This window comes from Pogona vitticeps, chromosome 2 (assembly GCF_051106095.1).
Source record: "Pogona vitticeps strain Pit_001003342236 chromosome 2, PviZW2.1, whole genome shotgun sequence".
Lineage (NCBI taxonomy): Eukaryota > Metazoa > Chordata > Lepidosauria > Squamata > Agamidae > Pogona > Pogona vitticeps.
The window spans coordinates 34,222,748-34,246,202 of NC_135784.1; the positions used below are offsets into that span (position 1 = coordinate 34,222,748).

Sequence of the window (23,455 nt, forward strand, 5' to 3'; positions counted from 1 at the left end):
GTCAGACTCCCTGGAAAAGACCCTGATGTTGGGAAAGTGTGAAGGCAAGAGGAGAAGGGGACGACAGAGGACGAGATGGCTGGACAGTATCATCGAAGTGACCAACATGACTTTGACCCAACTCCGGGAGGCAGTGGAAGACAGGAGGGCCTGGCGTGCTCTGGTCCATGGGGTCACAAAGAGTTGGACACGACTTAACGACTGAACAACAACAATTGCTGCCAAGGGCTTCTGTGTTCAGAATATAAGGTTGTTTAGCATCAATTCATATTAAACAGTTTTGCTTTTTTTTAATTCATTGTTTTTGGTTATTATTTAATATTGTCAAAGCCTTTGGAATGTAGCTGGTTGCAGTTGTAAACTGTGTCTTGTGGTACCTGGCTAACCTCTGAGTTACAGATTTAATCATCATAGCTGCAACTGTTCTTTGAACAATAATAGTCATTTTATGACATGGGAGGATGTGTCAGTAGTACCTGTTATCAGGCACCATCCTTTCTGGTTTGCCTCTTGATGTGGATTAAACCCAGGGATGGTGGACAGTGACAGAAAAAAGTGCAAGGCCTAGCACCAATTCTACTGACTTCTCCTGCCCTAATTGGTTCTCTCTTTATAGCATAAAAGGGGCTATAATTTTATCTGTACTAATTGCAAAAAATCTGATAGACCCGGGTGCAGAGATAGGAACAGATGGCCTCCAGGGCCTTGTTTCTATAACGAGGGGCGAACTCTTTCTTCCTCCCCTTATCAGTTCCAGCCTTTGTAAAGAAAGAAAAATTAAAGGCCTATTTATTGCTGCTCTTTAATCAGACTGAATAATATACCATATGCCCCAAATAGCTTTCCTGAGTGAAGAACTTAACAATATTTTTATCTTTCTCCCTCATACGCAAAGTTATAATGAGTCCACATTTTATGAATTATTAACCGAAAGTAAACATACCAGCCCCTAGCTGGCACTCCACAATGAATCAATTGTAGAGGTGGGCTTTGAAGCTACAGGTCAATGCCGGGCCCATGTTATCCATGCTGCAGAGCTTTGAATTTTGGTTAAATTCCTCTAACTGCGCAACAGAGGTATAGGGATTTGCAGAGCAGAATAGGTTCAAGTTCTCCAGAATAGATTATCTCCCTTTCTCATTAACTGGCAGTTATACTCTCAATAACTTACTCTGAGATATTTATACTGTAAGAAGAAAGAATAAAAAAACACATTTCTTCACTTATCATTAGCAAACTGACAAACACAACTGCTTTCAGCAGTCTTCAAAACACTCAAGAAGAGAGGGGGGAAACTCTCAGCAGAGATGTAGGGCTCTCCTTGAATTCAGAGGCAGGGAAAGCATTATTAGTTAGTGCTGGATAGACTGACAGTCACTCCAGACCAGAAAGATCCCTCATAGCTAAGCATGCAAGTTTGCAAAAACGCCAACAATCCAAATCAAATGCACAGCAACTCTTGGCATATCACATGACATCACCCCCTAGTGCACTTCAAAACTGAACCAAATCCTATTCTTTTTTGCCCTGGTTTTCACAGACACACCACAGTATTGGGCAGTACAGAGCCACCCTATTTTTCCTGCCATTTTTCTGCCCGTCCCTTCCCCACCTTCCCTGTTTGCCATCCTTACTCACTTCTTTCTTAAATATTTCTTTATTTTTTTTCTCCTGGGCATCTCTATTCACACATGCAGATGTGTGATACCTTTTTCTTTAACGTGCAGTTAAAATTGCAAAACTGAAAATGTGTGCATAAGCACCTTTAAATAAAAATTTAAAACAGGGACAGGAGCAGGGTGTTACTTTCCCATCATGACTTCATGCTCATCCCCTGATATGCTCACTATGACAATGTGCCCACAGGATTACAACAAAAAATAGTGCAATTTGGATATGTGTGAAGAGTAGATTTGCATCTGTCTGCAGCTAACCTGCAGTCCTCATTTGGGGTGCCATTCAAAATGGTGTTTCCATAAGCTTTATATAAAAATGTCATGCCATTTAAAAAAAATCATACCCAAAGATGGAGGCTAGAGGAAAGAGAATGTCCTTTGGCTTCATGAATAATGCCACCGTTGGGCTCAAAGCCCATCAGCAGGAACTCTTGGACAGCAGGCAGACGTTCCCAATACAGTGGTGCTTCAACTTACGAACGTCCCGACATATAACCATTTCGAGTTATGACCAGCTCCGGCCGCAAAATTTTGTTTCGACTTGCGGGCGAAGCTTCGAGTTACAACCAAAAAAAGGACAGGGAATTCAAATTGCTAACCATTGGTGGCAAAGAGGCTGCTTCTTTGTAGCTCTTTTGCCCCAGTAGTTAGAGAGTGTGCGATTGGAGGAGTCTTCAGACTGCCTGGTAAGGTAAGGTGCTTCTTTCTACTTTTTAAAAAGTGTTCTGGGTGGGTTTTGCAGCGTGGTTTTGGGCTGGGTGGTGCTATTATGTTTCTACGCTGTGATGGGTTTTGCAGGCTTTGTTAGTTTTGGGTTTTTTTTCTCCCCCATTTAGAATGGGTCTTGCAGGGTTTGTCGGCTTTTTCAATCCCCCCCCCCATTTCCAGTGGCTCTTGCATGGTTTGTTTGCTTTCTGCTTTGCTTTTTTGCATTTCTGATGGGTCTTGCACGCTTTGTTTGCTTTCCGCTTTGCTTTTGTTGCATTTCTGAAGGGTCTTGCATGGTTTGTTTGCTTTTTTGCCTTGCTTTTTTTTTTTTTTTTTTTTTTTTTTTTTTTTGCTTTTCCGAAGGGTCCTGCGCGATTTGTTTGCTTCCCCTCCCCTTCAACCAGAATGGATTAATCACGTTTCCGATGGGTCCTGCAGTGTTTTTTTGGGTTTGGTGATTTTTTCCCCCTTTGGCCAGAATGGATTGATTGCATTTCAATGCATTCCTATGGGAAATGGTGCTTTGACTTACAACCATTTCGAGTTATGACCGGAGTTCTGGAACCAATTAAGTTTGTAAGTCTAGGCACCACTGTATGATGCAAAGGAAAAGATGGCCTCCACTGTTCAAAACAGAAGAGCAAACTGTACATGCAGCTGAATCAACGAGCCATGGAGATACAGAACAGGTCAGGTGGTACACCCGGTTGTGCCTTCCAACAGGCAAGAATGGGCACAGGAATGAGGAAAGGTTTGGGGATTGCTGTTATTGTGCCCCCAAAATCTGCTCCCCAAGGCTGATGCTTTGTGTCAAAGTAGGCCCTAGCCCTGACAACGAAAGGCCAGGTGCTATAGCCTGAGTCTGAGTCAGGCTTGAGGTATGGTGTGGATGGGGATGCACAAAGTCCCACCCCAAAGCCTCTCCCCGCCTCGCCCCACCCTGCCCCCAGTTACAAGACAAGGGAGATCCTTGTGTGTTCACAATGAATGTCTTCAGTGGAGGTGCGCCCAAGCCGTCTCCCTCTGTATTTTTAGAAAACGTGTCAAGGCGGAACTTTACAAAGAAGCTTTTAAAAACATGCTGCCCCTGGGCTAATGATTTTATGACCTACATCTGGAGGTCACCATATGTTTTTCTGTTGTGTGATTAATTTATATTGTTCTATTCGCGAAGGCTTTCACGACCGGGATCTAATGGTTGTTGTGGGTTTTTCGGGCTTCTTGGCCGTGTTCTGAAGGTGGTTCTTCCTAATGTTTCGCCAGTCTCTGTGGCTGGCATCTTCAGAGGACAGCAACCTGTGCTCTGGGTAAGGCTTGAGAGTGGAGTATTTATGGCTGTGAGAAGGCTTGTTTGTGAGAAGGCCTTCTCACAGCCATAAATACTCCACTCTCAAGCCTTACCCAGAGCACAGGTTGCTGTCCTCTGAAGATGCCAGCCACAGAGACTGGCGAAACATTAGGAAGAACCACCTTCAGAACACGGCTAAGAAGCCCGAAAAACCCACAACAACCAATTTATATTGTTATTTATAGGAAGGATTATTTGAGTTTTTATGCTTTATTTTCTGTGTTCATTGCCCTAGAGTACAGTAATGGGGTTGTCACAAAGCGCGGCAGTATACCAACTGCATATACTGTATAAATACATAACATTTTAAGCACAGTTCTCCTAATTAATCTTACAGCATATTTGCAATGAGTTTTGATTTTTTAATAAGGCCAGACGCTCACTCACAAGAACACTATAAATACAGCCAGCAAAACAAATATAATGGAGATGGGGGGGGGGAGGCCCACAGAGAAGTCCTACCCCCACCATGACCGGCACCCACACCTACTCACCTGAGAACAAGTTTCTTTTTAAAAAATTTTAAGTGTAATAGCCACATGCATCCCTTAGTGGCAAATCATTTTTTTAAATTTGGGGACCCCCAAATGTGGCAAAATTACCCCACACTCCCTACAGGAAACAGGGCAATTTAAAAAAAAAATACAATGCCTTTTTTAAATGGTTGGAGCAGGCTGCTGGGACTATATTTGAGCCCTTGGGGGCTGTGTGTGTAACTCTTTTTAAGTTCTATGGATCTATTTGCTTCAATATCTATTGATGAACCTTGTAAACATAATTTCACAAAATGAGTCTTATTCACAGTTATATAACATGAGCAACTATAACAACAGTCTACACACCCAAATCCTAGGCAACAGCACCAATATGCAAGTTGTTTGCAAAATTGCAACATTCAAGTGTCTCCTTGAATTGAAACTCAGAAAAAAATTCAAGACATCTTCCTCAACTGGGTTGGGTGTCCAGTACCTAGAAGAATCAGCTCCACATGTGGAATCTTCCTAGAATACAATATCAATTCACTTCTCTGCAATTCATTAATTAATTACAGCGATGCCTCGACTTATGAGCTTAATCCATTCCGGAAGATGGGCGTAACTCAAAATGGTCATAAGTCGAAGCACCATTCCCCATTGAAATGCAATTAATCCGTTCCAGCCGAAGAAGAAAAATGCTGCTCTGCCACCTTTTTTAAGTCACCTGCCATCAGTCTGGTTCTGTGTTCGTTCAAGTGAAGCCCGTCCCTCTTGTACAGGCCTGGATTTTCCCAAAATGTTCCCCAGTGCCTAATGAATCTAAACCCCTCCCCCTGACACCACCGTCTCATCCGCGCATTGAGAGTCATGAGCTCCGCCTGCCCAGCTGGCCTCGAGAGAGGGACAGGTAGCACTTCCGAGAATGCTACCTTTGAGGTCCTGTTGGAGGTACATTTCCCCACGTTGGTGGTGCCGACATACACCACCACTGCTGCCTCGTCCCCAGCACTCTCTACCAGCCTACCCAGACGAGATGTGATGTCCGCAACCTTTGCACCAGGCAGGCAAGTCACCATGCAGTCTTCACAACCATCACACACCCCTCGCTCTATGTTCCTAACAATCGCATTGCCCACTACCAGAAGCCCCCTCCCCATGAGGAGTATCCTCAGTGCAACCAAATACAGGCACATCACCTGAAGAAGGGTTCCCACCTAGAGGATGGTTTCCCTCTTGTCCAGATTGGCGTCCTCCAACCTGGAGACTTCCAATCCCAGCAGCTGAGGAGCTAGCTGTCTGTCTGTGGGTAGGATGATGCCTGAAGGTCCCTGGAAGACCCTACAGGTTGTTGGTCCCTCTCTCCCTGTCTCGGCTTCTCCCCGTCCACAACCAAGACCTCAAGGGAGTGAACCCGTTTCCTGAGTTTCCTCTTGGAAACTGAGATGAAAGGCTGGTCCGGCGTTTTGAAGGCTTAAAGGCTTAAATTATAGGCAAGCCACAAGAGCCAGGAGATAGAAGTAAACAAGTCAGAAGTATTTTGGAAAAGGTTAGAGCCTCAGTACATTACTGTACTTTGTCAACTTTTGGAGACAACATTCTGAAATGTTCTGAAACTTAAGTTTTTCTCCAGCTAAGATTTGGGAAATGGGTAAGATTTTAAACCCGGCTGGGAATGTTTCTTCCCTTAGCCTTTTAAACTTCTCTTCAGCTCGATTTCTGGCATTAGGCCCAGGCCAAAGCCAAGCCTGTCCCGCCTCCAAGCCCATTTCTAGTTCCTGCTACGCTCTCTCCACCTTTATTCCTCTTTGACGTAATCACTTAGGTATCATAAAAAAGAGAGAAACACTGACTTAAAATCCTTTGCCGGCTGAAATCCTGGCAAACGTGGTTGGGAAAAAAGAGACCGAGCATCCTGCTTTGATATTCAGATCCTGGGCTGTCCTTGCTCCTGCGGTTTGGGAAGTGAGGCTGAGGCTTGGCAAAGAGCCTCTTACATGCCAGCCTCTGCACTGGCTTGTAAGAGCTGGGAATGCTAGAAGGAGACTCACTTCCCGAAGGGAGAAAACAAGGAAATGAACCCAGCCGGGTGCTATCCATGTTCTTCAGGCGGGACCTGATTTGTTCTGCAGGAAGACAAGTCCTGAGATGGAGAGGAAAGGGTCTGTGATGACGTATTATGGGGTATAGCTATTGCTTAGCTCATCAAGGATCCTAGCAATGTGGATCTGGGTCCTTGCCCTGATCTTTCCACATATACCCTTTGCCTGCTTTCATCCCTCAGCAATTCTGGACACTGTCAACTGCTCACAGGTAGGCCTAGGCCTCGTCATGGAAGTGGGAGGCAGGACTTCTCTTGCTGACAAGTCCCTTTACTTTCTTGGCTCTGATCTGATCAGTCTGCTTTCCTTTCTGATATTTTCTCTCTTGACTCCTCATCACTGGTCTAATGGCATGTATGTATTTGTCTGTTTCTCTCTCAGCATGAAATTACAATTCTCTTGCTAGCATGATTCAAAGAGAGAGAAATCTTTTATTTTTAAAGTTTTGTCAGCCGTCTTGAGTCCCCTTGCTAGAAGAAAGATTGAGTATAAAAGAAAGGGAAAAAATTGGGTTCCAAAGTGGTACTCTTAAGAGAAAAAAAACCCCAAACCTGCTTTTCCAAGCCCCAGTGGCACTGTTGTATTGAAAGCTGACCTCTAGCTTTTAGAGCTATTCACTATCCTATCCAGCTTGGCTTCCTGGTGAGAAAGATGTGAGAGACCCACACTGGATTTAATGTGGAAGCAGCATCTTCACAGTACATATGACAAAATAATGTAGGGTATGCATCATTCCACAACACTCCTTGTAAAACAGAAGTGGACAAGTGTGACTCAGAGCCTAGAATCCTAAAACTGCCAAAACTGCACCACCCACGCGAGAGAAGTTGCTAGGAGGCTTGGGGGAAAAACTCAAGATTTGCAAGTTTTCCTTTCAAGTTAAGAAACGAAGGAGGGCTTCTTCAAAGGGTCAAAACTGCTGCTCATTGAAAACTGAGCAAGCTCAGTGGTTGTGTCTCCAAAAAACTAGGCTTGGGAAAGTAAAGAAGTACCTCGAAAAAGGATGTTATTGATTAGCTTAAGAACGCCCCTCCCTGTGACAGGTCCTCCTTGTTCTAAATTATTTAGTTGACATAATGTGCAAGTAGGCATGGGGTTTTGTGTATATAATGTATATGGCCGAATGTCATAGATTTAGGGAGGAAATACAGCTGTGGTTGCTGGGTGGGTGCCTTTAACACAACAAAAGTCTGTGGACGAGCATCCTGCATTTATACGATAATTTAGCGACCTAGGTTGTTCAGTAGCAAAAGGGCTTTGGAGAAAGATTAGATGCAGATAAGACGTACCCACGCCTCTGTCCAGGCACATATTTCAGCCTCCAACCTTTCGCCGAACTGTGGTATGCACACTTAGGTACCGTCTTTAAGAACTATGAACTCTGATACAACTTTTCCCCACGTGCTTGTTTTATGAGTTCCAGGAATCTGAGTTCGTCTGCGTGTCTGTTTGAACTTGGGTGCCTTTTTTAACACAGCAAAGTTCCAGGGACTAGTGTCCTGCCTTCAGTAGACAGCTGAATGGACTTGATAAAGGGTATGGTGGTGGTGATGTTTCATTGATACACACATATACACACACGTGTGCACACACACACACAATGCCTGGGGTGACAAATTGATGCGTGACCTAATATGTGGAACATCTTGTGGCTTCACCTTCTAAACTTTTTAACCTCAGAGGGTAAGGAAATGTTCCCTTGCCTCTCTGTTGTTGTTGAGTGACATCAAGTCACTTGACATGATGTGGCAGCCTTTTGAACCTCCCAAAGGCCTTGTCATTTAACGCCCTGCTCACGCCTCTCTTACTAAAGGCTGTGCATTCCTTTGCTCAGTCAATGCATCTCGTATTAGGTCTTCTTCTTTTCCTGCCACCTTTTAACTTTCTTTACCTTTCATGTCTTTTCCAGTTAATCTTGTTAACGGGGACATGGTGGCGCTGCGGGCTAAACTGCAGAAGCCTCTGTGCTGCAGGGTCAGAAGACCAGCAGTCGTAAGATCGAATCCACGCGACGGAGTGAGCTCCCGTCGCTTTGTCCCAGCTCCTCACCAACCTAGCAGTTTGAAAGCATGCAAATGCAGGTAGATAAATACTGTAGGTACCACCTCGGTGGGAAAGTAAAACGGCGTTCCCTAGTCACGCTGGCCATGTGACAACGGAAACTGTCTTTGGACAACTGCTGGCTCTACGGCTTGAAAATGGGATGAGCACTGCCCCTTAGAGTCGGACACGACTGGACTAAAAATGTCAAGGGGAACCTTTACTTTTTACCTTCTCACACTACGTCGTCAGTTTAGTCATTTTCTCTTCTTGTGGGAGTTCAGGCGTAATTTGCTCACCCTTCCCCTCTTATAAATTATATGTTTAAAATAATTTAAATAAACTAGCAATAAGTCTGTGCCCCCCTCCTCCTTGTGCTCAGCATGGACTGGATCTCGCACGAAGCAAAAAAAAACAACAGGAGTGTTGTGGTTGCTCAGGAATGGTCATCATCTCCTCTGCATGTTTTTGTTACTGTTGCCGGCGCTCCCACAGCCTTTTTTTTTGCCTGGGCACCGCCAAGGTGTCCTCGAGCTCGTCACCAAGGAGACGATAAATGCCAAGTGCCAGAATAAAAGGTTATTGTGCCCGCGTGAAGTGCAAAGAAGGAGCCGGTCAGGTTATGCCAGTATAGTGGCTGCCCTTCCCGTTTACCCTGGCTCTTTTTCTTTCTCTTCAGTCGCAGCCTGGCCTTTAAGAAGATTAATCAGGCAGCAACCGTTCGTATGAGTTATTCCTAAATCAAGAAGACAGCCATCAGCTTGTGTGCTTGATTGTTGATAATGACACGGGTGCAGATCCTAGAAAACAAGGGGCTTGTCTTATGGGTCAGACGAAGAATAAATTGATTTCTTGTGGTGGTTTCAAAAACTGAAAAGCCCAACATCTTAATAAATGTTGATGTAGGCTACTGGCTCCATAAGAAACAACCCTGAAACCCTCAGTTATGCTAAGCAGGCTTTTGGGGAGAACTAGAAGGGAATGTTTTCACTTTGGGGTGGAAGCTAGGAAAAGCAGATGACCCCCTGCATCATCTCCTTAGAGCAGTGTTTCCCGGCCTGAGGATCATGATCCCTAAGGGGGGGGGCGTCACAAAGTGTTTTCTTGTGGGGGGGGGATGTTGCAGGTCACTTTATAGGAGTTGTTGCTCTTGTTAAATAGTTTATTCCTTTCAGAGCAGGATACTAAAACTAGAGTGTATATTTATATATGAGAAGTAGGCCATTTTGGGAGAAAGAAACCTATGCTTTCTGAGAAGGGATGATTTTACCCTATTAAAAATGCTTTTTTAATGTAAAAATTAAAGAAAATTAAAGAAAATTTCTTTCTTTCTTTCTTTCTTTCTTTCTTTCTTTCTTTCTTTCTGTCTGTCTGTCTGTCTGTCTGTCTGTCTGTCTTTCTTTCTTTCTTTCTTTCTTTCTTTCTTTCTTTCTTTCTTTCTTTCTTTCTTTCTTTCTTTCTTTCTTTCTTTCTTTCTTTCTTTCTTTCTTTCTTTCTTTCTTTCTTTCTTTCTTTCTTTCTTTCAAAGTAACTTTTTCTGATTCTGCTCCCAAATGTCCCAGGGCACCCTTGGGATAACTTTCAGCATGGGGAAGATCCTGGGGGCTGTAAGATGAGGGGGGGGGGGAGTTTGTCTAATTTCTAAAATTAACAAGCACTGGTAAAGTTATCCCACTGGCTGTGAGCTTAGGAAATTAAAGACTCCCTCTTGTCTTGCAGCCCCTAATAGCTTGCCCACAATGAAAGGGGTCCCTAGACAGCTTTGGGACCTTTGATGGGGAAGAATAATAAATGCTTAATTTTGAAGAAATCTCCACACAGTTTACATCCCTTTACACTGCATGTAAGTTAAAGCCACAGGATCGTTGCCTCTGTGTTCTGGAAGGTTCTAATGAACTCATGGCTGAGGCTGGAACCTGGGTCTCTGCAGAACCTGATGTTGACACTCAATCTCTGCATTGTGTGAGAGAAAAATATCTAAGTACATAGAACAACAGCAAGAAAAACAGTCTTCTCATATTGAGGGAATGATTACATAGGCATATAGCTTGCATCTTAGACCGCTTGTGGCACAGTCCAACATAAGCTATTTCCCGCTGATCACACATACAACCTAGAGGCAATAGCACGCCAGCCAAGGCCAGTTCATACCCAAGCTGGACCTTTTTGGTCCATCAGCAGGGCTAGTGCTTTCTTTGGAGCCGGGCTGGAGCAATTCTCTTATGACCAGAAAGGTCACTTCAGGGGAGATTGCTCCTGGCAAAGAGATCTTTTCTGAGAGTTGCACATTTTTCTTGTCATTAGATGTACACCGTTTTCGGCATCTGATGACAAGAAAAAATGTGTAACTGGCTGAACTCTCAGATTGCCATTTTGGGAGAATCTCTCCCATATTTGGCATGGATTTGGTACGTTTAAGACAAATGGCATACACAACTGTAAAAGCAGTGTCATTCAATCTTCAGCCAGACCGGTCGCACTCTGGGGTAGGAGTGAGAAAAAGTGGCTTGTATTTGACAGGATCCTTATCAGCCCTTGAACCTGACATTTTTTTTTCTGTCCACAGGGTCTAGGCTGCAGGATTCTGGGTAAGTGTTTACTTTGTTTTGTTTTTGTAGCAATCAGAGAGCTATTCCCCGCCTCTGTGCTAATAGCATGCCATCTACCCAGTGTGTCATGAAACCAGTCAGACCGCCTCGTTTTACACCCATTGTTGTGGTTTTAAAGCACATGCCCTTTCTGTTTTGCAATAGCTCGCCGTCACATTGTTGACGTGCGCAAAAGGCAAGTGATGTTCTAGCAACTAGCAGATCCAGTTAAATTGTGAAGAGTTAGAAACAGGAATGGGGCCCAGGAGATACTGTCTATCTTAGGGCCATCTATTAATTCTTGTGACTGCTCTGGATTCATTACAAGCTTTAACCCGTTTTCAGAGCTGGCCTATGAAATGAAGCAGCTGCCTTAGGACATGTTGCAGAGATTTTAATTTCTGGTAAAATTCCCTTTCATTACACAATAGAAGTACAGAGACTCACAGAAGAGAATATCTTACAAGTTTAACAGAGTCCACCTCTTTCTCATTAGCTGGCACTTGAGGTCTTGATAACTTACTCTGAGACATTTGCAGGAGAAAGAATAAAAAAAACCATGTCTTTACTTATATTTAATTCAATTATAGACTTGTGTATGCTTCTTTACTGCATGCATTTTTAGCAACAAACCAAACAGATCAACAGCAAACAAAAAACTGTCACCAACAGAGATACAGGGGGGACACACTCCAGAGAGGTGGGTCTCTCTTTGAATTCAAAGGCTGAAATTAACAATTGCTTAGTGCTGGAAAAATAGATATTCACCTCAGCCCAGAAAAGTGCCCTCTAGTCACACAAACTACAGACAGTGTATGAGGTTGGAAATAAAACTCCAACAGGACAGAGGTGCTAGGAGGCAGCAGCAAGACGTTACAGGTGTGCCAGATGCCACACAGTCTATTCTAAGCCCCTTGGCACACATTCTCTCCTTAAAGGTTCTCCCCCTACACCTGGAAGCTAACCTGTTGCTTTGAAGTGCAGTGAGAGTCACTGTCCCATGACCAATCCAACCACATTCTGTTTCTGGAATCGGTAGGAGCACCATTTTGTTTTTGGCTAGTCTGTAAGTCTGATCTGATCTGAGTAGCAGCAGATAGATCTGAGGGTACCCAGCTATGATGTTGTCCTCCTTTAATGCACCTAATACATATAAGGGTATCCCTTCAATAAGTACAGTGCTCCCTCAACCAGGGTTGTAGTTTATCTAGAACTAAAACCATTGAAATGCCATGATTTTTTGATCAGCAGAGCTGATAATGTCATTTACTTCCCTGAACGACTTCAAAACTAAGTTGAGTATCTTGGCTGGGAGGTCAGCGACATGCCTTTTCCCCTTTTTTTTGCAACAGTACATTCTTGCCAGCTATTCCTGTCACAATGCAAATATTTAGAGACGGCTTGTTTCCAGACTGACTATAGAGAGACCCTTTAGAAAAATATGTGTTTTTGCTGGAGACTGAAACTACTATGGTGTAAATCACTGGGGGGGGGGAGGACCAGTGGAATGGAAGGGGCTGAACCTGGAATAGGAGGGGAGGGGAAGGAGGAAGACAAGGGGGAGATATCAGCAGAAGCGTGGCAAGAGCTGCCACCAGGATTCTGCGTGCTAACAAAGGTATGCCTGGATGTCCTGTGGGACCCTTGATCTGGCAAGTGAATAAAATCCTCATCCCTGGCCCAGGGATTCGGATTCGGGGGTGGCACACCCATTTCCCCCCTCCTGTCCCGAAACCACCAGATCATCAGCTGCAATGACTTGAAGGCACTCAACCACTTGAAGCCATACTCATCCAGTGGTGATGCTGAAAATAGGCCACTTCCAGCAATTGCACCTCTCAGGCTCTTTGGAAACTGTCCTCTGTCTGGGAGCTACTGGCCCAACTTGAATAGGGCTGGGATGTTGGGGCTAATGAGTGGAACTCAGTCCGGGTGAGGAGTGACAGGTGGACAGGGGCTAGTGAGGAGAACTAAGCAACAGTGAAGAGGGATGAACAGACTGGGTGTGGGATGCAGGAAACCAGTGCATGGGGTAGGGGGTGCAGTGTTACTCGTTCCTGGACAACTCTGACCCCTCAGTCTGTTGACCCAGGATGCATGGCACAGTGTTTGAACTGCAGTACTGCAATCAAGCCTCTGCTCATGAGCCAAATTCAGTCCCAACAGATTCAGATAGCTGGCACAAGGTTGTCTCAGCCTTTCATCCTCCAGAGGTTGGTAAAACGAGTATCCAGGTTGCTGGAGATCAAAGTGTTCCTAGCACAATTATGTTGTAGACCACCCAGAGAGTGCTTTAAGCACTGTGGGCGGTAAATAAGTCAAAACAATAATGAGCGATAATAAGATTGAGTTATTAAAGACCGTTTGAGTACCTCCATGGTCCAGTATGTTGATGAAACCATTCCTGGAGAAGCCTCTTCAGGTGGGGGTGCACATTCCTACACCACAGTCTTAAATCCACTCCATAAATGCAGCTGTAACCCTGAGTGATTTACAGGGGAATGGTATAGTTTATTTTTGTGTGTGTGTGTCTTAGAGGTGGATGGGTTGTGTGGAGAAACAGTGCCCGATCCCGACCGAGGTGCAATCCTGACGCTGACCCACATGGAGATGAGCAACACGCTTCGGTGCCAGAAACAGAAAGACTGCATCCCTTGTGTGCAGGTGACACTACGCCTTGGCCTGCTGGGTGAGAAAGATGGTGGCGGCATCTATGCCTTGATCTGTCCGTACCCTTGTCATCTGGATGAGATACCTGGCCTTCCTGCCCCTTTTCGTTAGGCTTGTTGATCTGTGGCTGAGAAACGCCCACCTCATGATCTTGGAAACATGCACCTGTGCCCATGAATCCCACCCTCAATTTCCCCCCTTACTTATTTGAGTATATAACTGACCCCCTCCTTGTGCCCTCAAGTGGCCCAATTTTAATAAACCTAAAAATATGTTAGGAGTGTTCTACGCTTCTCTCATGGAAAAATTCTCCCATGTGCCATAGAAAGGAGGCTTTCTGACTTTAATTCCTCTCCCCACCCCCACCCCATTTTCTGTGAATCAGGGAATGGTCTGCCTATAGGTGCTGGGAGATGTATTTGAACTCCTGGGGAGTCCACATACAGCCCACATACTGCATGTTGCCTTCCCCTATGCTGTGGCATGGTCTCTGCTTGGAAAAAAAAGTTACGAAGTTGTCTTAGAGCATGGCCTGTTCATATTTTAACATCAAGTGACACCTTTCTTCCATTTCCTTGTAGAGCCGCCTGCACTGGATGCAAAGCAAAATGGAGGAGCAGAAAAGAGCAGCATGTCATCCAAGAGACATCATGGCAACACTGGGGGTGAGCTAGAAGCCACTTATCTAGAGCATCCCCATCTTGCTATCTAAAAGTCCCCTCTCTGGCCATCTGATTGTGTTCTCCTTTATTCTCTCTGTCCTCAGAAGTCCTGCAGACACATGTACTGCTTTCATCTTGGACATATCCTTCTTCCCGGTGTGTTACGGTAGAGATTAGGCTTCCCCATGGTCATGACTGGAACAACAGCAGCCTGGTAAGTAGCTTGTCACCTGCATCCTTGGAAGTAGACGGATACCAAGGAGGATCCATCCTGTGTGGATAGGGATGTGCAGTGGTCCCTCACTCCCTTCTTCTGTCACATCCTGCCATTTTCACTGCTTTTACTAGGCATGGCATTTTTGGATTTTTTTTTCCCCCACTATATCTACCAATATTCAGCAGGAATTCTGCCAGCTAGAATTCTGGTAGCTTTGGCCAAAAAAATCTAACCCCTTAGAGCAGTTATCAGGATATACGTGTGTCCTTTGTCCAGGTTCTTTCTGCAGTGACAATCATTAAGCATGAAGAAGGACATGGATAGAGCCTTTTGAACTCCATGGCAACTACAAGGCATTAGGGGCTAGCAGGCTCTCTGCTCATTAGGCTCTACAGAAGGTGCTGATCAAAAAAATTATGGGTCTTCTAATACTGTGCATTTCCCATGGAGATTAAAAAGCCCCAACCATGCTGTTCTCCATGTTTAATGGCTGTAGCTGCAGACAGAGCCTTGGCAAAAAATAAGTATGTCTCCTGAAACTCCTTTAAAAACCTAAATGTTTTGACTAAAGCTACCAGAATTCTAGTTGGGGGAATTCCTGCGGAATTTGGTCACTGTGCTGAAAAATATATTTAAAAATATCGTGTCTAGTCTTTACTCTCAGAGATTGACATGATTAGGCATGTGCTGAGGCCCACATCCAAGCAAATGGCCCTCCAAGTTCCCCGGTTCTGCTGATGCTAAGGTTGTCTGGTGTCACTCACACCTCACCTGATCTCTCCAATTGCATGAGCAAAGTCTTGTATGAGGAGAAGAAAACACAGCTTTCAGTCGCCTTAGCTGTTCCCTCTGTGTGGTTGTATCACTGGGGTTTAGGGGGAAAGGGCATGTGGATGAGTAACTATTAAAGTGATTGATTGGTTGATTAATCAATTGGCTTTAGTTAATGTAAGGAATGCTTAGACTGCTCTTCAAGCAAAAATGTCTTCCATAGTGACTTAAGAAAAACAATAATTCGGAAGTCTGTGCTCTAAGGCTTACAATTTAAAAGAAATGAGACATAAGGAAAAGGGTAGAGAAGAGGGGAAAACATGATGGTGGTGATTGACTGACTTGCCAAGATGATGGAAATATATATACAGTATTCTGGATTCAACTGGGCTTCAGTTTTGCACTTTACCTCTGTTCTTTTTCTGTGCTGGCATGTTTTGCTGGGTTATTCCTCTCCTCTTTCTTCTCTTCTTCTCTTTCTCTTCTCCTTTTGCTTTCTGGTCCTGACTTCTTCAAGCATCCCCTCAGGACAAAATTATTTCCTCAGAAGTTATTCTGGTAACTAGAGGGACGAGCCAACCCTGGGAGCTGAATGATAATCAGCGTCTCATATTTTATCTGCTTTGTCTCCCATTCCCTCAGGCCAAAGTGGAATCACCTCAGAACCACTTCTGATGGCAGTTGGGAGATGGAAGGGCCACCACTATGAGCTGCATGGTAGTATCTCACCACTTTGAGTATACTCTCCTTTAGTCCCCGTAAAGCCAGTTGTTAGGAAGTGAATCTGATATCTGAAACCCAGTTACTGCCATCACCAAGAAGTTGATGCAGAAGAGGCAAAAGGCATTTAGCTTGCTGTTCGCTCTTCTGCAGGAATGGCCTGGTTCACTCCTAAAGACAACGAGCAGATGACATATTTGCTGGAGCACTAACCAGTCCACCCTCAGAGCGGTCCTACCTGCAAATTTCTGGCTTCTACTTCTTTGGTGTCTGTAAGATTGCTCCTTTTTTGGTCTGTTTCCAGCATGTGCAGTTGTTGGAAATGAACCAAGGCAAGCCTTCCTTGTTCAATTTGCTAATATTATAAAGTGGCTTAAGAAGAGTGCCACTTCACGTTATTGGCAAACTAGACACTGCTCTGTGGAGGGATCAAGGAAGCGGGAAAAAAATTTAAGTGTATATTAGACCAGCTATTATGTGCTGCATCGCTTTAGAAACAACATGAGATATGTGTATTACAGTTTAGGTATCTGTATTAATATATGTATTAGGCACACATACCTGGTACACATATCTAATGCTGTTCTTTCAAGTGATGCAGTGCATATTCAGTGCTCTCACACATCCTTAATTCCCCACCACCACATCCTGAGCTCTTCCACAGAGCCAAAGAAGTGATTCATGTGCCAATACAGTGAAGTGGCTCTCTTCTCAAGCCACTTCACTATACAGTGGACCCTTGACTTACAGATGGCTTGACTTACAGACTTTTCGAGTTACAGACTTCTCTGGCTGCAAAATTTAGGTTCGACTTAGATCTGGAGAATCGACCTACAGACCAGAAAAAAACCAAAGTGGAACAAAAATAGAACAAAAGTGGCTGGTTATGGATTAATCGGTTTTCAATGCATTGTAGGTCAATGGAGCCTCGACCTACAGACTTTTCGACCTGCAGCCACCGTTCCAATATGGATTAATTATGTAAGTAGAGGGTCCACTGTACTGGCAAACCGACATCTAGGCTGCAGTGGCCCAAATAGGGTTGCTTGAGGTCCATATTCCAGTTGATGTGAGGATTGCACCAAAGGGCACAACAGACCTCCTAGATGCCCTATTCAGCCTACTCTGGCCCCTTCTCCAGCCCAGCCATATAGACAAGCCCTTACTTAGACTCTTGCTTCTGCTTTGCTTGCTGCAGGCCTGAGGTTCTATCCCCAGGTCTCTGAAACCCAGACGGCTACTATCCATGTGCCCTGAATTACCTTTAAAAAAATCATATTCTTTTCTCAGTGAGCAGAATGCACAGAGAGACCATGAAAAAGGACTGGAAATACTTGTGATTAGTTTTGTGTCATGTACTGTAGTAAGTGGGGTGGGGGGTAGGCTTGGATCTCATCATTCATTAACACCATCAGGCTGGATGGGCCAGTGGGTCTGGCGTCCGATGTTCCCATGCTTCCCAGTGACAGTTCTAGTTAATGGTTGCTACTCTAAGTCCACCAGTTTTCCCCGATGGTTGTAAACCATGGAAATCAATCGGTTTTTGCGTTGCACTTTGCCATGGGGTCACACTGAAATACAGTTTCAGCAAGGCCCGTTCAGGTGGAATAGGCAAAAGGTTAAGCATATTTGATTGCTTTTCTGTTCATTACTGTTTCTGTGCTCAGCTTGCTAATATGGGGGTGGGGGAATGAAAAAATAAAAATTACTGGAGAAGGATTCAAACCCATAGAGACACACTAGGGAGGAACAAGGGCTGATCAAGAGCAGAGAGTCTTAGACCCTTACTACAGAAAACATATTAAAGAGGTAAAGACAAAGTAGTGGCATGGTGTCCTTCTATCAAAACAATAAAGGAAGCTGCTCAGTTCACACTAGCTTATTTAAAATATTAACATATTATATTTTCATTTTATTTGTTTTTTCCCCTATTTTTATCCTGCTGGTCAAAATAAAAACCTGATTTACAAAGTAGGCACGTGAAACAAGAGAAACAGGAGTATAATTAACTAAAATAACAACCTTCCTTTGCAACTGAAATATACAAAAATATCAGCAACAGTTACAACAACTTGTGTGTGTGTGTGTGTGTGTGTGTGTGTGTGTGTGTGTGTGTGTGTGTGTGTGTTTTGTGCCTGCAAATCTGATGAACCACATTACTGGAATAACCCCTTGAGCCGGTCCCCTGCAGCCAATCTCATGACTAGAGGTTGGCTTATGCAGTTTCAGATAATCTGGTTCCAGGCTGTTTGCAGCTATAAAGGACATTTGCTGAATAGCACTTGCCATTCTAGATTTATTATTTTCTATAATAGTGATTTTCAAGTAGTGGTGATCTCAGGATTCCAAGGGGTGTGTGTCTCATTTGTAAAAGCATATTGAACATTAGGGATTTTTTTTTACATTTTTAAATCAGGAAAGGAAACAATTATACCTTATCTTCCTTAGTACATAGATGCTTGCATGCTCCTATGATGCACGTGTATAGTACTTCACCTATTAAATTGCCCGCCTTTCTTTCTCTCAGAGTTAGGCTGTAATGTAAAGTTTGTTGTGTGTGGGTGGTGCCACTTTGGACCAATCAAAGTCATAACCCTCTTCCCCTCTCCTGGTGCCAAAAATTAACATTTCTCCCCCTGCAGTAGATAAAATGCAGGGAGGAGAATAACCTACAGAGGAGGCCAGTTTCTGCTGCGGATATGAATTTGCTTTGGGTTTAAATTGACATTTTAAAAGAGCTGATCAAGGTGCTGGACCTATGGTGGGATAGGATTCCGTGTCTCTTGTAAAGTTTGGACTAAAACCCAATATAGATTAACTGTCCTGTCAAATCAGGAGTCATCAGCCTCCATGGTTTGCCTGCCTGTCTTTCTTCCTCTCCCAAACCAAAATAATGGCATTTCAGATCTCTAGTAAAATTATTTAGGGGAGGCAGATTTGAAGGAGCAGGGCATGAGATCTTTACATTTGTCAGAAAACAGTAATCAAAACCAAAAAGATAGCTTTGTTCCAACTGATCATCAAAGGTAAAATAATTGAGAAAAAAGAGCAGGAAAGAGAATAATTTGTTGGCTGAAAAGAAAACCTTAGGGACTGGTTTAGATGCAGCCTAATATCATTATTTAGACCAGCCATTCTCAATAGGGAGTCATATTGCCCCCTGGGGGGCCCTGGACACATTTGAAGGGGGCCACAGACTGGAAACAGTTCTTCACACACCACCTTATAAGGTTTGTTACGTAACTTACACAATTATCATTTGGCCTCTGTTTCTGCCATGTTCTGTTTATGGCCATGGCAAAGAGAGAGAGAGAGAGAGAGAGAGAGAGAATGTCTGGTTTTAAGCAAACATGTTGAAATTAAAAACAGCTGTTATGATGCCCAACCTCCAGTAGAAGAGGAAGCAGCAGCAGCAGCTCCACATGGAGGAAAGAGAGAGGTGTTGATATCTGTACAGTTGTTGTGTTGAAAGAGGCAACAGAGGCCCTATTTTCCAGAGTGGGATTCAAGGGGGAACATGGAGAGGATGAGTTTGCTTAGTGCGGCGTTGCCGGTGCAGGTTGTGACTTCTGGTAGAGTTCCTGGCAGACAACACGTTGTAGGACGTGTGGGTGAGTCAGCCTGCCCACCACTTCCTCTCTTTGCCCCACCCTATCCCGAACCCAGAGCTCCATGTACTCCATGCTGTGACTCAGAAATCTCCATCCCCGCCACTGAATTCCATTGACTTTCGAAATGCAGAGTTGTGCTTAAAATCATTATGCGGTTTTGTTATGGTAATTTCTGCATTAGACCTCTACCAAATTCCCGTCTAGCCCAGCAATTTGTTCCCACAGTGGCTGATCAGAGATATCCTAATGAGAACCACACAAGTCGGCCATTATTCTTATTGTTTTTCAAACCCTGGGTTCCCTGTACACAACTGGGTGGATGATACCATGAAGCCCCACAAACAAACTAGCTTTCAAGTCCTGCAGGTAATAACAACTTCTTTCCTTGTGTCTCCTAGAGGGGACTAGATTTGGGAAGTCATTTTTTGGACTACAACTCCCAGAGTCACTTAGTCAGCACTGGCCATCCTGGCTGAGGGATTCTGAGAGCTGTAGTCAGAGCCTCCAACTTGCCTTCTAACTTTCCCAAGATGTGGGTGTGAGAGTCATATGTACTACATAGAGGATGCATCCGAACTCTGTGCATCTGAAGAGGTGGGCCAGGCTCCACAAAATCGTATGTAAGATAAAATTTATCAGTCTCTAAGGTGCCACAACCTTATAGTAATGTCCATCCATTACTGACTTTTCTGTTCCTTTCCTTCCTAGGGTTTCCTCCATTTTGACTGCTTCCCAGTTGCTATTCGTGGGGAGTTGTATGTCACAGCCTTCACCAACCCTCCCTATCCGTCTGCGGGTTTGTTACAACTCACACACTACGGCCCAGGTGAGTTGCCTTCAAGCCTCCCTCAATTAGAAGCCGATCAAACTTTGAATTAAAACCAGTCTCTTGTCCTGGCCTGATTACTCTGCGGCCTTTCCTTCCCACAGATTGTACCTGGCATAAAGCTCAAGATGCTGTTCGCCTCTGCCAAGGTATGTAGCCCTGCCTTCAATTTGCCAATACTGTACTTCTCCCCTGCTGAGACACTGATAGGGATCAGGCACATAAGCTGCAGCCAGTTCGATCAGTAACTTTAGTTTATTCAGGAAATCCCCATGAAACCTTTTTTTAGCATGTGAAGAACTGCCAGCCAGATCAAACTAAAGTTCCAGATAAGTTTTTGGGGGAGAAAATACTCCTTTTTTTTTCTTGTCTGCACACTGTAGCAACATCTGGCAATCAGGTGTGTTCTTGAGAAATCGTAAGCTTCCATGTGGAAGGATCAGAAGGGACTTCATACATTTGCAAATCAATCTTTTATGTTTTTCCACTCATTATGTACTTACGTACTTCCATACTCTGATATGCTATCCACCTTGAGCTGGTTTTGGGGGTGCGACATTGCAAAGTACTGTACCAAATAACAGGAATGGTGCAATTTTTTTAACAGTGGTGGGTTAGTGCTGAAAGATGCAATGCTAAACTCCAGAAACTGTATGGAGTTGCTGGCAAAAGCCACAGCAAAGGCTATTGTAACTCATAGATGTTGTATCCTTCTCTACCTTCTCTACCTGTCCAAAATCTCACTGCATTGATTCAGCATTTTTTTAAAAAAGTGGCATAATGCAAGAGTGGTTTAGTGCTAAATTGCATTACTGTATTGCCAAAAAAAACCAAACAAACCACCTACCCAAATAGAAGACCAGGTATCAAGTTAAAACCACAGCAGCAGAAAAGGCTCCTGCAGCTGTGAGATGTTTTGTCTGTTTTGTTTTATCTCCTGCCATTAATACACATAATTCAATGTAGCTGCTTTTTTAAAAGCCCCCAAATAGCAAAAAGGAAATGAAAACAAAGCAGAGGAAAATTTGCTATTGTGGAGCTAGGAGAACATGACCAAGCAGAAATGGAAATGAAATAATAACAGGGCAAAAGGGTGCTATGTGAGATGATAAATCCCTGCTGTCATGTACATCACTATATATACCAGAGAGGACATCCCATTGGCATCAATACACATTCTGTGCATTATATGCACAAGAGAATGAGAATAACTGAGCACAAAAAAAATCACGATTAAAAATACATCTCTAGGGGAATAAATGCATCAGATTTTCATTGTGATTCATGCAAAACAAACCAGAACCAGATGAACACCATTTGGATGCTGCAAATTAATCAGCACCAATCCTGTGCAGGACAAAGGAAAATGTTGTTGCAATTTAATTTCTGGTTAAATTTCTCTGGCTGAGCAGCAGAAGGTCAGGAACTCATGGAACAGAATAGCTTCAAGTTCTCCAGAAAAAGAACATTGCTTTTCTCATTAACTGGTACTTTCAATCTCAGTAACTCACTCTGAGACGTTAGTACGAAAAACAATTTCATTTGCTTACAATTGAACAGATCAAACAGCAAATCAACAAACATGACTGCTTTCGGCTATAGACTTCAACAGACTCGAAAGAAGAGGGAAACCTCAGAGCAGAGAGGCTTTGAATTCAGAGGCAGGGAAGGAACAATTTATTAGTGCTGGATAGACTGGCAGTCACCCCAGCCCAAAAAAGTCCTTTCCAGCCAAACTTGCTAAAGGCAGCATATGTGGGTGCAAAAACTCCAATAAAAGTATGTCTGGAAGAATCCTATGTAAGCCATCATCGCTGAGACTTTGCTAGTAAGAGCCACGATTATCATGCAAGCATGGAATCTTTTTAGAGACTTGACATTCTGGGGATCACAGCTTTCATTTTTTTAAGTAGCAAAATTCTAGTCCTCAGAAGAGTAGAGAGACATTTGAAAATGTTGTACATGTATGCTGACGATAATTTAGAAACTGGATGAAGATTTGTAATACCTTTACTTGCATAATCTGTTCAGATTGCGTGACATTAGAGTACTTGGCATCAGACTCCTGGCAGTTCCCTTATTTAAACTAGGTTATTAAAAAGAGTGACTAAAATGCCTGGAGACACAGTAGGAGTTCTGGAATACAATGTGATTGGCTAAAGAAAAGGTGCTGGCAGATACCGTTTCAACAGCTTCTTCTTGGTCCATGCTGTGATCTTCGAAAGCAACATAGGAAGTTCCCTAGTACGTACTAAGTCATACCATTGATCTATCTGGTACTGTTTTGTTTGCACTGGCGGCAGCAGCTCTACAGGTGCACAAACAGTTGTTTTTCATTGTAGTTCCAGGAATTACCTAATTTGCAACCCTGGACCTTCTGCATTAAAAAAGATATGTGCTTTGCCACTGCAGCTCTTCTCCATTTATGCTTCTGTCCATTATTGCCTGGATTTTACTTTGGTAAAGGTAAAGGTGAAGGTTCCCCTTAACAATTTTTGTCCAGTCGTGTTCAACTCTAGGGGGTGGTGCTCATCCCCGTTTCCAAGCCACAGAGCCAGCGTTTTGTCCAAAGACAATCTTCCGTGGTCACGTGGCCAGTGCGACTTAGACACCGAACACTGTTACCTTCCCACCAAGGTGGTCCCTATTTATCTACTCGCATTTGCATGCTTTCGAACCGCTAGGTTGGCGGGAACTGGGACAAGTGATGGGAGCTCACTCCATTGCGTGGATTCGATCTTACGACTGCTGGTCTTCTGACCCTGCAGCACAGGCTTCTGCGGTTTAGCCCACAGCGCCACCATGTCCCACAGCGCCACCACCATTATTGCCTGGATTTTACTTTGAGAGGCAAAATATATATATAAGCAGCAGCTTCACAATTAGAAGGTGATAAAATCTTATCTCTCCTGAGATTAAAGGTGCAATCAGATAGGAATTTGTCCTACTATTTTGTCTGCTTCAGGGACAGGCTGTTTCATTTCTTTTTCTGGCTGGCTGTTGTCGGAGTGAACCAGACCACTTTCAGAGCATTCCTACTCAT

General features: G+C 43.8%; 1 protein-coding gene across 5 annotated transcripts in view; it reads left to right on the forward strand.

Moving 5' to 3' along the window:
* The first annotated feature begins 5,031 nt into the window (after positions 1-5,031).
* IL17RC (interleukin 17 receptor C) overlaps positions 5,032-23,455 on the forward strand; it is a 43,940-nt gene continuing 25,516 nt past the window's right edge. The window contains exons 1-6 of one of the 5 annotated variants that reach the window (XM_078388785.1): positions 5,032-12,553; positions 13,472-13,624; positions 14,187-14,270; positions 14,372-14,481; positions 20,295-20,412; positions 20,517-20,561. In XM_078388785.1, coding sequence (XP_078244911.1) covers positions 13,540-13,624; positions 14,187-14,270; positions 14,372-14,481; positions 20,295-20,412; positions 20,517-20,561 — 442 coding nt within the window. In that variant the 5' untranslated portion in view covers positions 5,032-12,553; positions 13,472-13,539. Of the gene's footprint in view, positions 13,625-14,186; positions 14,271-14,371; positions 14,482-20,294; positions 20,413-20,516; positions 20,562-23,455 lie in introns of all 5 variants that reach the window. The other 4 variants (XM_078388786.1, XM_078388784.1, XM_078388787.1 and 1 more) reach the window with 4 other exon arrangements.